The sequence below is a fragment of the Populus nigra genome, chromosome 11 (assembly GCF_951802175.1).
Source record: "Populus nigra chromosome 11, ddPopNigr1.1, whole genome shotgun sequence".
In the NCBI taxonomy this organism is placed as follows: Eukaryota; Viridiplantae; Streptophyta; class Magnoliopsida; order Malpighiales; family Salicaceae; genus Populus; species Populus nigra.
Window position 1 is genome coordinate 4,348,312 of NC_084862.1, and position 17,544 is coordinate 4,365,855.

Below are 17,544 nucleotides of genomic sequence, written 5' to 3' on the forward strand. Positions count from 1 at the left end.
CGGAGATTTATTTCTAATTTAGCGGGTCGATGTCAACCATTCACCCATTTAATGAATAAGGATACGTCATTCTATTGGGATGAAGCTTGTACTAATGCCTTCAACAAGATAAAAAAATACTTGTTGAATCCGTCTGTCCTTCAAGCACCAGTACCGGGACGCCCACTTATCCTCTATATTGCAGCACAAATACGTTCCTTGGGGGTGTTGTTGTTGCAACAAAATGATGAAGGCAAGGAAAACGCTCTCTACTACCTTAGTAGGATATTAAATGGGGCTGAACTGAATTATTCTCTAATAGAGAAGACATGTCTAGCATTAATGTTTGCAATAAAGAAGCTGAGGCATTACCTCCAAGCGCATTCAGTTAGACTAATCTCCCGAGCTGACCCTCTCAAGTACATCATCTCAAGACCAGTACTATCAGGAAGATTGGCAAAATGGGCTTTATTGCTTCAAGAATTTGAAATTGTCTACGTCTCACAAAAGGCTATCAAGGGGCAAGCACTAGCTGATTTTCTCACTAATCATCCTATTCCCGATGAATGGAAGTTCTCTGAAGACCTGCCTAATGAGAACGTTTTGTATATTGAAATGTCAGAACCATGGAAAATGTTCTTTGATGGCGCAACACGACAAGATGGAGCCGGGGCTGGGGTTATATTCATCACACCAGAAGGAGAGGTCTTGCCTTTCTCCTTTTCACTTACTGAATGTTGTTCTAATAACATGGCCGAATATCAAGCCTTGATTCTTGGGTTAGAAATGGCAGTGAATATAAAGATGTCTCGCCTTAAAGTTTTTAGGGATTCTCAATTAGTCATCAGACAACTCCTCTCACTATATGAAGTCAAGAAGCCGGAATTCATCCCATATCACAAGTATGCACTTAAATTGATAACATCACTTGATTGCGTTACTTTAGAACATGTGCCACGAAAAGAGAATAAGCAAGCCGATGCCTTAGCAAATCTTGCGTCAACATTAGCATCATGTAGTGAGGAGATAAAAGTTCCTATATGTCAAAGATAGGTCGTTCCACCACTAAATCATGACATAGAAGAGAAAGAACAAGTGGGTGTAGTTTCTGTCTACGAGATTGAAAGAGAAGACTGGCGTCAGCCACTTATCGATTATTTGAGACATGGAAAGCTACCTAAAGACCTACGCCATAAGACAGAGGTGAGGCGAAGAGCTTCTCGCTTCATATACTTTCAAGGCACTCTTTACCGACGCTCTTTTGACGGAGTCTTTTTGCGCTGTCTCGGAGAAGAAGAAGCAACGAAAGCACTAGAGAAAACTCACTCAGGGATCTGTGGAGCACACCAATCAGGCCCTAAACTTCACTTCCGGATCAAAAGAATGGGATATTACTGGCCAACAATGGTGAAGGATTGCATGGACTATGCTAGAAAATGTCAAAGTTGTCAATTGCATGCTAATTTGATCCATCAGCCACCCGACACCCGACAGTTGCCTCTTGGCCCTTTGATGCTTGGGGACTTGATGTGGTAGGACCATTGCCAAAAAGCTCTGGGGGGCATCTTTACATATTGGCTGCAACAGATTACTTCTCAAAGTGGGCAGAAGCTGCAGCATTAAAAGAGGTCAAGAAAGAGACAGTTGTAAACTTCATTCGAACAAACATCATTTACCGTTATGGGGTACCAAGATACATCATAACCGATAATGGAAAGGAGTTCTACAATACAGCCATGAACAAGTTGTGTGCACAATTCAGCTTCAAACAACATAACTCTTCTATGTACAATGCTCTGGCTAATGGTTTGGCAGAAGCCTTTAACAAGACTTTATGCAACATTCTCAAGAAGGTGGTGAATCGCTCGAAGAAGGACTGGCATGAGAGAATTGGGGAGGCGTTATGGGCTTATTGTACTACATTCCGAACACCAACTCAAGCTACTCCATATTCCTTGGTATACGGGGTCGAAGCTGTTCTTCCACTAGAATGTCAAATTCCATTTTTGAGAATCGCAATCCAAGAAGGACTTTCCAATGAAGACAATGTTCGTCTACGCCTTGAAGAGCTTGAAGCTTGAGGCACAACAGCGATTAGAATGTTATCAAGCACGACTTTGTAGGGCTTTCAACAAAAAGGTGCGACCACGCTCATTCCAAGAAGGAGATCTTGTCTTGGCAGTACGACGCCCAATAATCATGTCAAAACGCATGGGCAGCAAGTTCCTCTCCAAATAGGATGGACCTTATGTGGTTCAAGAAGTCTACACCAATGGAGCTTACAAAATTATCGATGAGAATAGATTGAGGATTGGGCCTATCAACGACAAATTCTTGAAAAGATACTATGCTTGAAATCTGATGTAGCTCCTGGCCCGCACGAGCTAAAACTGTGAAAGGCATAAAAAAAAAACAAAATTGAACTACGTTATGACTTGATCCTTTATCCACAAAGGTACGTAGGCAACTTGGAATTCATTCCGAGTACAGTCACGCAAAAAAAAAGTCTTTGACAAAAAAAAAATGTTTTGAACTACGTTGTGACTTGATCCTTTATCCATAAAGGTACGTAGGCAACTTAGAATTTATTCTAAGTATAGTTGCACATCATCCTTTAAAGCTGTTTGAGCCAATATAATTGTTCACATGGAAAAAGAGGGATAAGTAAACCTCAAAACACAATCATAACATGGAAATCCAGGTAACAAGACATAAGTGAAGGCAAAATATAGACTTTATTAATAGAAAGAAGAATTCTATTACATAAAGTATGTAGCCTCAACAGAAAGTCACAAGCCGGTGTTACCAAAACAAAAAAATTTCAAAGCATAAGAAACCATTATCATACTACGGTTTCCAGCTATGTCCTTCTAACTCCTTTTGTTTGGTCTCCAACAATCCTTTCAATTTTTGAAGAATGGTTGCGTTAGTTTCACTTATCACAGGGGAAGCGGATAGTGTGGTGATCTCTGCTCGAATGCCAGAGGTGATGATTTTCCTCTCAGAAAGCTTTTCATCACACGCCTTGAGAGATGACTCTAACTCAGTCTTCTTACTCTGCAGCTCCATCAATTGTTCCGCTATTTTTGTTATCTCAGCATGAGTGGTGGAAATGGATCTAGATGCCTCGTCTTCAAAAGCTTCTGAATCTTTAAGTTGCACTTCAAGCTTTTCAACATCTAAGGCTCGTTGCTCTGATGTCATCATAGGAGATAATGAAGACTCTAAGTGAATAAACTTTTTAGCATCCTCAATCACCTCAGTCAACATTCTTCTGATAGAGGAGCAATCAACCTTTATATCTTCAATGGAGTGGAGGATCTTTTCAACTTCACCAGCCAGGTTAGGAATATAATGGATCGGTGTACGAACAATCTTATTTCTGATGCTCTCCCAACACTTGATAGCAAATTCAGATCTTATCTCTCCTATTATGTCATCAGCACAATACGTAGTAACTCCTGAAGGCTCAAAGGCAGTAGTAGGTCCAAGATTATGCAAGTTGGTCACTATATTAAAGAGCGGCGGAGGTGGATTAGGCTGCTCATGTGGTAAACTAAATGAAGGATGAGAGTTTCCAATCCCAGCAGCTAAAATATTGAAAGGGTTAGGGCTAGCAACAGAAGCAACACTCATTTCTGGCCCAATATACATATCAAAGTCATTCCCCAGGTCTTGTTGACCAAGCTGAAATAAAGAACAAAAAAAAAGGGGGTTAATATATGACAAGTAACATGAATTGAAAAGAAAAAAAAAGTGTCAAACCAGTTCATCAATATTGTCTGGCATGATTGATGCACTAGGGACTCCATGAAGCAAACCCTAGCCGCAAGGATTGAACACTTTCTTGGTACGTTTTAAACGTTTCCAATGATGATCACTGTTTTCATGCTCACTATCCTCAACATTTAAGATTGCTTCAAAATTGCCTTCTTTCTCCTGCTACATGCATATCCTTATGAGCATCTCAAAAAAAAGGGGAATTAATAAGGCACATAAAAAAAGGGACAAGTATTTATTTACCAATTATGGAGAAAAGGATTGTGCACTTCTTTCCTTTGCCTCTGAGGAGTTAGAGGATTTCTTATTGAGATGATCTTTTGAAGTACTCACTCTCTTCACACTAGGAATCACAAGTGGTGTCCTCATTATGTGGGCAGATGTTTGAGTACCATCTTCCTTGCCTAAATCAACATCAACTGTCCGCTTGTCTCTTTTATAGGTAGGAGAAGATCGTTTCTTTTTGGTTAAGAGAGGGTCATTCTTCTTTTCTTTTGTCCTTCGAGATACTATGGCAACATTAGCAGGACTTTTGAGAATGATCTTCACCTCTGAAGAACAAACTTTGGACCACTTCGGAGTCCACCAGTCCATGTAACGTTTAGTCACCGAAGGAAGTTTATCACTTGGGGGCAATGGAAGCTTGCACTGAGAATGAGTGTTGAGTTTGGTAAAACTATGCCAAAGTTGGGATACATCCTCCAAGGTTGGAACTCCAGTTCTCCCTTCAAGGTCACGGGGAACATGTTGGCAAAACCCAAATTGTCTACTGAATCTATCAGGACAGTAAGACTCAATAATAAAAGTATCATCATAACGAAGAGTCAAATAGCCAGATCGAATACACATAAAGTAGTCACTCTTGAGGACTGATAAGTTGCCATCATCACACAAGACCACAACTTTGGCCAGGGGAAGTAATGCAGGAAATATGACTCTCTTGGGATCCCTGAAAAGAGCATTAGCTTGAGATTCATTGAAATGTTTTGCCAACCCCATGCCGGCATATTTTGTCATCCCAACTAACTTGGCAGGACTAATGGCTGTTTGATGGGTGCCAAATTTTTCTGCAAGCCAACTGCTGAGAAAATGAATAGGAAAAGGGATGTCTCGTGCGGTCACACTTAATGCAGATTGGACTTCCTTTAGACCTTTGAAGATACTTGCTAGAACTAGTATCGCAAGAGAGAATTGCCTTCCAACCGCCATCATGGATGCTACTTTGAAAGTACTAGGACGAATGAAACCAACGTCCTTGCTAGGAAATACAAATTTGCATAGCCAGCATGAAAGAAAAGCCGCTAAATAAACTTCATCTTGCATATGAGAAGGGACATTAAGCTCTTTAAAAGGATGAATGAATTTGCTGGAACGAACACGAGACTTATCAATTGAGCCAGATGGATAGGTAGTCTTATTGGATCCGCTAGACTTACCCACAGAAAAGGGTACCTTGTATCTCAAATCATCTCGAAACCAGAAATCTACCCAATCTTGAAGGGTCATTACATGGTCACCATCAATGGCCTGACATTCTTTATGAAAAGCGATGAATAGATACTTGCAGCTCTTTAGAAGAAAAGAACGTCCTTTCTTGTCAGCTTCATTAAGTTCATTAGCAGAAGGGATGACTTCATCATAAAAAGTACCAAAAATAGGAAGGCCGCTACATGATTTTAACTCCCAAAGGGATACAGACTCCTCGGCATTCGGGGTAGATAGCGTGTTGGTAGCAGGATTCCAATGGTTATAGAAAGAAAGGATAACATTCATCTGCCAGTCATATGTAAAAAGGGATGCAAAAAATAGTGTCTCGAATATGTGCCCTCTCGAGGATTGGCTCGTAATGTTTCAAAATATCTTCTGTCCATTCCCAATACTTGGGAGTATACTCAAGTGCATCGGAGATTGGGAAATAATCCTTGCAAGTAGCATTTCCATCACGTTTACGATAGTCTAATGACGGCAGATCAGCTAGAAAAGTTGTTGAATGTGGAAAGGAGGATTGAAGTTGTAAAACTGATTGAGGCAAACCACCATGACCATAAAGTTCATAAGAAGTCTCCAATGACCAGGAAGTCAAATGCTTGATGCTTTCAGAAGACCGCTTCTTAGCAAATGGACCAATGGCAGGTTCATATACGCGAAGGCTTGTCCGACGATACTTCTCATCAATTACTAAGAATCTTTTAGTGGAAGAAGAAGAATTCCTGAAAAGCACCATCTAAAAAGAAAAAGGAGACATATAAAAATGCGTGAATTAGATGCATATTTGAAAGAAGAGAGGGGGGACAAGATTATAAATCCATGATATTTGTATGTCCTAAGAAAAAATCTAATGATAAAAAGGGAGAGAATAAGAACTTACCTTGATCAAGAGCTAAAGAAAAGTGATGCTCCAATGTTAAGAAATTTATGATTTGCCAAAATTGATGACGTGTTAAAAACAGCAACCGTGACCCTTAAGAAACAACTCGTCAAGCACCAAGGCTTGTGAAGTATTACGGCAAGAGAATTCAGATCACCCAAAGAAGCCTGCAGCCCTGCAATAAGAATAGATGTTAATTAATAGAAACAGGCAGGCTCACCAACAACTCAATCAGGTTTAGTCATGTCTATTTCAATAACAAGCTTGCGCCATCGATCATGCAGTTGCAGAAGCAGAAAAGGTTGCTTTTGGTTAACACACACATGTCAACAATATGCAAACCCCAACAAGAAAGCTGCTACAACTCCTCCAAATATATTTTTGGCGTCTATATTTTCTCTTCCAGTACAAGCTCTCTCTTTGGATGTGCTATCGAGAAACTCTGCAGTGCTCCAAGGCTTTGAAAGGAGTTCTTTCATCTAGATAACAACAGTCGTGAAATAACTTTTCCAGAGCCTGCTAAGGTGAAGTTAAAAAAAAAAATTTGTTGTTGTTGCTGCGGCATCCATAGCTCACTGTTACTGTCAACACAAAGAAAATGGTTGCCTTGTAGTCGCTGAGCAGTCACCATCTCTGCATCTCCATGTAATTCGACCATGGCAGATAAAATAACACATGGCCAAATGCAGTTTCACTGCATCACTATGTAATTCAATGAATAGAGGACTGCGGATTGTCAAGTTTTCCATGTCACATCTTAAGACTATGCAAATTGCTGGAAACATTTTGCTGAGCAGTCACTCCCCTTTTGCTTTATTCTAGGCCATGCATAATTTCACTTTTCTCCATGCGGTCAAAAATAGGAAGACGATGCAAGTGCATTTATAAAAGAGAGGAGTTTAAATTACTATCATCATGAGCTTTGGTTAGAAGTTTAAAGCTTATTGCACCTGCACAAACTCATAATTGTGTCCTGCATACATATAAAAAAAAAGAGAGAGAGAGACTTGCAGTTGTAAAACAAATATTGAAGAGCTATGCATACCTGCTAGGACCGTCGGTGATGTTGAGCTGCTAGGTGGATGCTACACAGTTAATGAAGGAACAGAAGGACTGCTAAGTTGGTGACAAAAAAAAAAGACAATGTAGTGGCCTTTTATAGCCACACTATAGACCGTTGCCTGATTACAAAAGAAGAAAAAAAAACTCGTATTCCGTGATAGAAAGGTCGGCTGTGCAAGTTGCTTTTTCCTCTTCTGAAACAAGAGCAATAATTCCTAGTTAGTTCGGCAAATTTTTCCTATTCAAGTCATAGCAAAAAAAGCGATAATTCCTGTTCGGTTCTGCACTCTTCATTTACCCTCTCTCGGCAGTTCATTCAGGAAACAAAAGATGCGACATGCTACCCAAGACAAAGTTTTCCTATACTGTTGAAAAGGCAAACTATCTTTCCTAACTTGAAAAGCATTTGATTAGTATTTGCTCTCAATCGGTTAAGAATACAAGGAATTATAAAGGAAAGAGCATTTGAACGTGAATGAAGCAAGCAAATAATTCATCAAACAATGAGGGCACGCATATCTAAAGAAGAAAGAGAATATGAATCAAAATCTTTAATTTGTGATAATTCATTAACCACTAGCTGGAATCACGAACGGAGTGCGTCGTTGGATTCAGAACAATGAGCTCTTCAAAACAAGATGTTACAGTGACCACTTCCGATAAAAAAAAATTTCCTGCAGGCCGGTCAAAGTATTGATTGCTATTCGGGTATAAAGATAAATTTTGTTTGGTCCTCAAATATGCAACTGTTTCAAATGAGGTCTTGAACTTAGATACTCTATCATTTGATTTGATAAATTTCAATAAGATTGGTCCATAAATTTCCAATTTTGACTATCATATTTTATTTCACAATAAGATTTATCTATTTATTGTGAAAATCTAATATGATCAAATCAAATTTTAGTCGAAAGTATAAAACCCTCTCAACCATATTTTTCGAGACATGCCCACTTGTTTCGAAAGTAAGTAAACTTGTCTCGAGGGGGCATCTGTAGAAACAAATTTTCTACCAATCAAATTTCACCTTGTGTTATTTTATTCTTTAAAAGAAAGGATAAAGTAAAATTGAAATAAATGACATGGAAAATAAATGAGCCTTCATATATTTCTTGGCCAATGAAAAGTTGACACTTGGGATGAGATATTCAAGATATCTTATCATAAATGCAAGATCCCGTCAGATATCTTGTCATAAATGCAAGATTCCATCAATAAATATCAACCAATAAAATTATGTCATGTGGCATTGGAAAAGGACATGAGAGCCCCTACAGATCTCTATAAATAGAGGGCCTCAACCTAAAGGCAGAGGATTCCGGGAGATACAAATTTCCTTCAAGACAAGCTCTGCAAGCAAGGAAGCTCTCTCTCTCTCTCTCTCTTCAAGCAAGGAAGCTCTCTTAAAGAGTTCTCAAGCCTCCTTCATCTACGCTTGAAGTCTACAAAGAACGAAGCTCTGTTGGATCAAGCCTAAACGCTCCATTAGAGTTCTTCAACAACACTTTGAAGACAAATCAAAGGTACTCTTCAAAGCATCAAATCACCAAAGGATTCCGGGAGATACAAATTTCCTTCAAGACAAGCTCTGCAAGCAAGGAAGCTCTCGCTCTCTCTCTCTTCAAGCAAGGAAGCTCTCTCAAAGAATTCTCAAGCCTCCTTCATCTACGCTTGAAGTCTACAAATAACGAAGCTCTGTTGGATCAAGCCTAAACGCCCCATGAGAGTTCTTCAACAACACTTTGAAGACACATCAAAGGTACTCTTCAAAGCATCAAATCACCAAATTTCGCTTCGCAATACACGCCCAAATTCGCGTTCTTGCAAAACACATATCTTGGCTTGATTACTCAAATAAATCAAGTCACCATACATCAAATCCAAGGGAAGAATCAGAGGATTGTCATATTCTTTTGAAAGAATATATTACATAGAGATTGTACCCATTCATATATTTAATAAAATCATATATTTCTACACGTGTGCTTATTTAATTTCAGGTGATCAAAATTATGTCTACAAAATTATGTCTACAGACATATAGTGCTAAATGATCAACAACAAAATTGCATGCAACAAAGAACATCAGCACACGTGTGTTTCCTCATTACTTTTGGATGTTCTTGCATGGTACCTGTCATCCATGCATCACCACTTGTTCTTTCGTAGGGGGCACTCCGCAGCACCATATCTTAACTTTCATATTTGAACATATAATTCTGTTCTTCGAAGCCATGAAACATTTTTTATTAGTGGACATAGCTAACACAAAGAAGGTTGAAAAATACGAGACAAATTCTGAACTTGTATTTTCTCTGTTGCTGAGCAATGGTTCTGAATTCATTCGATCAAATTCCAAAATATGCAAGAGCAATTCTGTATCCTGTAAGTCCTGATGTATTCGGTGTGCACATGTTCTCGGATCCATTCCCACGTAAGTATCCATATTGGACAACACTCGGAGAGGGTTCGAACCAAATGAACAGCATAATTTCCGGATAGCACGAACATCCCTTTTCGGATAACATCTGTAATCCAGATAGGCTTTGGCAGGTCAAGCAATCCCCAGTGAACTCGATTCCAATCCTTCCATCCAACCAATAGAAAACTTCAACAACAAACACCCACAAAACCTCATCCCTGGTCGCTCAACAGTAAGCCTTAATTCTGATTTTCTATCTTGAAAGTTTTTCAGATGACTTAGCTATCAGTTCTCTGAAAGTTATTTTCAAGAGGTATGGACAGATTGTCAGTTCGTATGTGCCTAAGAAGAGAACAGACGTGGAAGAAGGTTCGGTTTCGTCAAGTTAGAAACAGATTGCACCGAGGCAATCGTGAAGGGTTTAAACAATTAATGTCTGGTATGGTTCCTATAAGTTCTGTGCAAATTTAACGAGGTGTAGTAAGGGCCAACGCAAAGATCATTCAGAGGAAGATAGGGTTGTGAAGAAGCCAGCATTAGATGTTCAGAATCATCTAAGCCATAACAGAACCCATGCTGAAGTTGTAAGGCTCCAAGTAAGTTGTTTTTATAGCTGGTATAAATAGATTCAGAATGTCATTAATGGCAGAAAATTAATCTTTAAGAATGGCTAATACTATAGCATCCCTTAAAGGTTCAAGAAAACATCCTCGAAGTTTCATCTCTAATTTCATGTTCATATTAGAAATCCCTTCTATTTGATTCTACTGATTTCATCCTCCAAGTAAATTGCCTGTTTTCCTCGTCTCATCTTCCCATTTTGGATTCACATAACTTCCAGTCAACTCAAACAATTTCCAACTATCAAAAACCTCGTCCATGATTCTTTAAAATACAACATAATTAATATTTCTAGTATCAATAAGAACGTATAGTTTCCCACATTCACGAACTCCCTACACCTTCATTGTTTTATAAGAATCGTCTCCAAACATTACAGACAAATATTTGACGTAATTCCCCACTAAGCTTATTATATGATGAAGTTGTGAAAACATCATACTTGTATTAGGTTTTTCACGGTTGTGTCTTAAGCTAATAAAATACTGGGTCGGATCATTGATTAATGAGTTGAGCAACTTGTTGTTTTGCAAGTTTATGGATCTCTAATTAATCTCAACTTGAATGTATTATTTATTTTTAATTAAGATTAACTAAATCAATTAAATTACAAATTAACTTATTTAATTATTTTAATTTAAAGAAATCAATATCAAAACAATTCGAAATAAAAACAGACGCAAAGTCATGCTTGCGGACGCGGAGTTTAATAATGCTTTGGAAAGACAAGAAGTTGTATGAAAATTAAAGTTGACTTGAAGATACACGTGTCACTTGTTAAACTGAAGACTCATAACATAGTGCTATGCACGTTTGTGTTTTAAAGCAGCCCCACTCTCCTCTCTCTCTCTCTCTCTCTCTCTCTCTCTCTCAATCCTGGCTTTTCAAGATTTTACCAAACCTCTCAACAACTCTCACGTTTTTTCTCGTTAGAGATTCAGAGAAATAAAGAAATGTTTCGGTGTTATGTTTTTTCAATTAAAATAATATGTTTTGATTTTAAAGTTTTTGGGCATGTAGTTTTATATATATATATAATTTTTATTCAAATTAAAAAATAAATTAACTTAAAATTATTGATTTAAATTTCAAAAACAAGTAAAAAATAGGATTCGAATCACTATGACTCAATCACTTAGTAGATCAAAAAATAACCTGAATGAGTAATGAAAATATAATTTGACTAAAAACACTCAAGATAATATTTTAAAAAAAAAAATTTGAGACAACAACATATTAGATCGACTTAAGTCAACCTAAGTTAACATTTTAAATTCACAATCCAGATTATGAGACCATAATAACCCCAAAATAAAACAAATAAAAATAAATTATGAAGTTATGATGAAATTAAAAAAAATCAATCTAAAATAAAGACACAATAAAATTAATGATTTAAGTCTACTTAGATCAATTTACAAAACTCGTGACTCAAGTCATGAGACTAAGATAATTTCATGGAAAACAAATTAAAATAAATGACAAATCTTAATTTATAGTCAACTAAATATTTAAGATATTGAATGATAAAATTGAAAACAAAATAAATAAAAAAATAAATAAAAAATCGAGTTAATTGGGTTAAATCACTAAACTCGCGACATGAATCATGAAACTGAAATAACCAAACAAAAATCAAATCATAATAAATTATGAAATTAAATACCTAATAAATTAAGTGTTAAATGATGAAAAATAAAATTAAAAAATATATATAAATTTTTCTTTTAAAAAAATATTATTTAGCCAAAACAGAATAACAGGAAAGAAATCGAAATATTCCTAGCAGAATTTAGATTGCATTTTTGAAACGGAATGAGATTTTAAAAGAAATAAAATCTATTCTAATTTATTTTGTTTTTAAAACTATAGGCTATTTTAATAAAACAGAATAAAATTGCCAAATTGTTGAATATATTTAATGGCGATGGCTAGCAAGAAAACTGAAAAATCACACACAGAACCTGTCAAATCCCAAAAATCTTTGGCATCTCGCATTTTCAGGGACTGTCCTGTTCCCCAAACCTTCTTGTATTTCTCTTTCAAAATATCCTTTTCTTTAATACTTTGAAGAAAAATCTTTCTATTTTCCATTAATATCCACCCTTTTGTCTCTAATCTCTACTTAGCTAAAACTCACCAAAAAAGAAAGGAAAATTAGGAATTTAATTTTTTAATCAATTGAAGAGGAAAAAAAAATAACTGTAACCCAGAACGACGTGCCAGAATTCCTGCATTATAGATTTATTTCCCTTGTCTAAAATTCTTTTACAATCAATTCTTTGGAATTTGTTTCTTGAATAGTCTTTATTTTGCATTCATTTCTTTAATCTCGTCTTTGATATGTTCTTGCCATAGCTTTCTTGATATCAACAACATCATTCTCATTTGGAAATTCTGTGCTCTTGTGTTTTGCACAAAGTCTTGTAATTAAGGTTGCATAGAGGGATTGTATTTCCTAAAATGGTAAAAACAAATCTTGGTTCTTAAGAGCAAAGACGTTGAGATATTTGTCGATCTTTTAATGCTCCATTGATTCGGGAGATTGACAAAAATGGTAAACTTGGGCTCCCAGCATAAATGCAAGAGTGCCCATTTAATTCATTGCAGCAATACGGCAAAGGGTGGTGGTGGTTTTGGCATTTTTTGAAGGGTTTCTGTCAGGATAGAAGGTGGTTTTTGAGGTGAGATTATGGGCAGCATTTGCTCAAAACGAGCTGAAGAAGAAGATGTAAATATCAATAAGAATGAAAGGCAGATAGAGGTGGATAAGTCTTCTGTGCAATTGGTTGCACCCACAATATTCATTAAAGAAGAGATTCTGGTAGATGTTCTTGGCCGAAAAGATGCTCTTCATGTGTCGAAGGAAAATGTTGGGAATGTTATTGATTTATTGGAAGAAGGAGAAAAGAAAACGAAACTTGTTGATGAGAAGAAGAAAGGCCATCATGGATCGGTAGCAATGGATTCAGAGTCCATTGATGACCAACCACGTATCATGAGTAGGATGATTAGCATGCGTCCTTCCGCTGAGAGGGAAGCATGGCCACAATGGTTAACAGCAGCTGCTGGAGAAGCCGTCAAAGGGTGGCTGCCTCGACGAGCAGACTCATTTGAGAAGCTAGACAAGGTTCAGCTTGTAAAACTTATTTTTAGTTGCCTGTTGAATTAGATAACGTGACATGAAATAATTTATTTTCGATGACTGTTAGGGTTTTATTTCCTTGTTTGGTAGGAACAAAATTGCAATATGGAGCATCTCTTGCTGTTAACATTTAGCATTAGGATAATATTATTATGTGCTTTCGAAAATAATCGTATGAAAGCACTAGCTAGAAGGAAATAAATTGTATTACTATCAGTCCAAATTAATTAATGTAAGAAAGATTAGATAAACTGTTAAGATGCTAGAGAAGAAGCAGACAATCATTTATACAAGAGCTGTATCAGTCATGTAAAATGAGACTCATTTATGGAGCAGAAATTCTGATTGAAGGAAATCTTTACTATACTGGTCTGTTAGTTGCATAAGTGCAGGCAAAGTTAATTTCTAGTAACAAAACACGAGGGAGATCAAGAAACATAGTCTAGATTGTATCATGTCGTCATTTTGAGGTCTTCTTATGTGTTGCTTTTAAAATGAAATGATGTGCAGATTGGACAGGGAACTTACAGCACTGTATTCAAGGCTCGTGACCTTGAAACTGGAAAAATTGTTGCAATGAAGAAGGTGCGGTTTGTCAATATGGATCCGGAAAGTGTCCGTTTCATGGCTAGGGAAATCGTTATTTTGCGCAGGCTTGACCATCTGAATGTTATGAAACTCGAAGGAATAGTCACTTCGAGGATGTCAGGGAGCTTGTACCTTGTCTTTGAGTATATGGAACATGACCTTGCTGGGCTTGCAGCGAATCCTAGCATCAAGTATACAGAAGCTCAGGTACCAATGATCTTATCTGTTCAATTTTATGATTTTTTCCATATTTGGAAAATGGCTTCTCTTAGTTTCTGCTGCCATGGAAGTCATTGAACTTATCAACTTGCCATTCATGTCTAGTCTTACAAGGAAATTACTCGTGCTTGCAGATAAAGTGCTATATGCAACAACTTCTACGTGGACTTGAACACTGCCATAAACACGGTGTCTTGCACCGAGACATAAAGGGCTCAAATCTTCTAATAAACAATGATGGAGTTCTCAAGATTGCAGACTTTGGTCTGGCAACTTCTTATCAGCCTGATCAGAGTCTGCCTTTAACAAGTCGTGTAGTAACTCTTTGGTATAGGGCACCGGAGCTTTTGCTTGGTGCTACAGAGTATGGACCTGCTATTGATATGTGGAGTGCCGGCTGCATTCTTGCTGAATTATTCCTTGGCAAGCCTATCATGCCTGGAAGAACAGAAGTAAGCTCATTTGCATGTATGGTTATCTTACTTGCATCTTAGCCAACACTAGGCAACAAGCATTACAAGTCTTCTATGCTTTGGAATCTTCAACTTCCTTCTATGGTCTACATCATTTTCATATCTTCACAGAAGTTAAAGATGGTCATTTAAGCACCTACGGGAAATTATCATAAGAAAATGTGTCTCTGAGTCATTTATTTCTCAATGCATGACTTTGGAGCACCTACAGAGAATCAGAAGACAATGTGATTTCTATCTATCATCAGTCCACAGAATTGTATTTGGTCTTAAGAACTACTATCTTAATGATTACAGGTAGAGCAAATGCATAAGATTTTTAAGCTTTGTGGCTCACCCTCTGAGGCCTACTGGACGAAAAAAAAGTTTCCACATGCAACTAGTTTCAAGCCTCAGCAACCTTACATCCGCCGTATTGCTGAGACATTCAAAAATTTCCCTCCTTCAGCTTTGCCACTTGTTGATAAGCTCCTGTCAATGGAACCACAAGATAGAGGATCAGCCACTTCAGCTCTTCGAAGTGAGGTAATTATTTCTAATGTTTTATTTAATTTTAGACCAGATTCCTATCATATTCTTCTTCATGCAATCTGCATAAGGAGTCATGAACATCAAACTTATGGTAAGAATTTATCATCATATACCTTCCAGTAGACACAAAAAATTGCTGGCAACATAGTTGACTCGCAAACCATTTTCTTGTGAAAAGCTTACTTAAACCTATAGAATTGAGTTTTTCGGTTTAAAATATTTTGATATTCTGAACAAAGCATAAAGACAGCACTTGTACTGGTTGCTTCTTGAATTTGGCTTCATGAAATGAAAATGCAAATGTTGTAATGAACAGATTGCCTTTGAAGAGTGTTTGGACCTGCTAGCAGTGGATTGAGTTAGATGGATTTATTTATTATTGAAATTTTAACTTACAGTTCTTCAGAATAGAACCCCTCCCGTCTGATCCATCTAGTCTACCAAAATATCCTCCAAGCAAGGAACTGGATGCCAAGATGCGAGATCAGGAAGCAAGAAGGTACGTGACAAGTAACATTAATCATAACATCTTGAGGGAAAATTTAATCTTACACAACTTTCATTAGCAATTTCACAAGTAAAATAAATTCAATCAGGTATAACACAATAACAGTACGAATTTAATCTTAAACAACATTCTGAAAACACATTTTAATTTTAAATTTCAGGCAAAAAGCGGAGGCAGTAAAAGGACGAGGACCAGAATCTGTTAGAAGGGGTTCAGGAGATACTAAGAAAGCTCCCACTTCAGAATTTACTGCTCAGGGACAGCCAAAAACTATATGTAGCAGTTATAAATATAATATCCAGGAGGATGGAGGTTCTAGCTTCCGAATTGAACCTCCTAGAGCATCGAAGGGTCTCGAGCATTCTGCTTCAGTGATTCACCATTCTGCAGTAGGATTGTTGTTAAATAAGAGTGTAGATTGTACAGAAAATAATCCAGAATTGAGGTCAAAGAAATCTCACGTGTCGCAATCAGGGGAGATATCTAGCTCCTCCCTTAAGAAGAAGGAAAGAGCTCCTAGCATAGATTCTTCAGCGGTAAAGAATCATCCACCTTCGTCAGTCTTTTAAATTTTTTTCTCTATATTAAACAAAGTTAAATGTTAAAATCATAACTGATACATTCATCCAACTGCCACACTTACATATTAATATGGATTTTGATGTGCAAGGAAGCTATTTACTCATGGAGAACAGTTCGAGAAAAATTGCCATAATTTTAAGACTCTTCATATAGTTTCCGCTACCAGCAAACTCTTGTCCAGCAATAGGAGTTGAAGTTTTATGCATTACAATACAATTGATAAATGTAGATTTTGAAACAAATTGCAAGTTTTAGATAGTATGTTACCCTAGTTACAAGCATGTCAGACATTCAAATTTGACAGTGGATATCTCATTCTTTACTCTCCATTTTTCCCCACGTAGCTTTTTATCCTTCTTTTTCTGTGTTAATTTGAACTGCTATTGTGTTATGCCTGATCATTTGACAAAAAAGGAAATCTGGTTTCAGGGGTTTGTTCCCAGGAAAACCAGGATCCATTACTCTGGACCATTGATGCCTCCTGGGGGAAACATGGAAGAAATACTCAAAGAGCACGAGAGACAGATCCAGCAGGCTGTGCGTAAAGCACGTCTCGAGAAATCGGGGACCAAAGATAACCTTGACGTTTATGAGCAGCTACATCATAACAGATGACGCCAAGGGTAATTCTTCTCCATCATGCCTTGAGGAAGCATCCTCTTGGTGTCTTTCTCCTCACCCTGCAGAACAATTTACCCTCCAGTCAGAAGCGTCTTTGTCCATGCCATCAAACAAAGCAGATGTGATGTGCTGCTGGAGCTTCACTGGGATAGAGTGGGGATTGTGAGACGCCGTTTTGAAGTAAACCTGCATTTTAACGGAGAAAGGAGGGAGGTTTGTTCTTGTATTTCTTTGAAAATACATAAAGAGGTAGGACTTTGTTCTGTATAGTGGATAGTGTTGTTGATTAATAAGTAGGTACGGTATTCAGAAGTAGTCAAGTATCCAATTTATCTTTCAACTCACTGCTGAAATGATTGGAACAGAAATAAATTCATTCCGGCTGCTTGTAGTTTGGACATTTGTCTGTCGGCAGTTTCATGTTCAGGCCCGTTGACAAAGGGGAAATTAAAGCAGTTTCACAGTTGCCATTGTTTGCTTTTGCTTAATTTAACTGGGGATGACAATCCATGCAGGCAACTTTTCAGAAGATCAAGAGTTGACAACCGTACCACCGACACAGAATTTTCTCTAGGAAAAAGTTCAGTGAATAGGTGGCGATCTGAGCTCCAAAAGTACATTAAGTACTATCAATCTATACAGCAA

At 37.4% G+C, this 17,544-nt stretch overlaps 1 protein-coding gene across 1 annotated transcript; it reads left to right on the forward strand.

Moving 5' to 3' along the window:
- Positions 1-12,117: 12,117 nt before the first annotated feature.
- LOC133668474 (probable serine/threonine-protein kinase At1g54610) lies at positions 12,118-17,369 on the forward strand. The gene is made up of 7 exons (XM_062088346.1): positions 12,118-13,362; positions 13,888-14,172; positions 14,319-14,636; positions 14,955-15,182; positions 15,587-15,687; positions 15,857-16,232; positions 16,708-17,369. Exons 1-7 carry the CDS (start codon positions 12,925-12,927, stop codon positions 16,891-16,893), a joined length of 1,932 nt encoding a protein of 643 aa, XP_061944330.1. The 5' UTR covers positions 12,118-12,924; the 3' UTR covers positions 16,894-17,369.
- Positions 17,370-17,544: the final 175 nt, after the last annotated feature.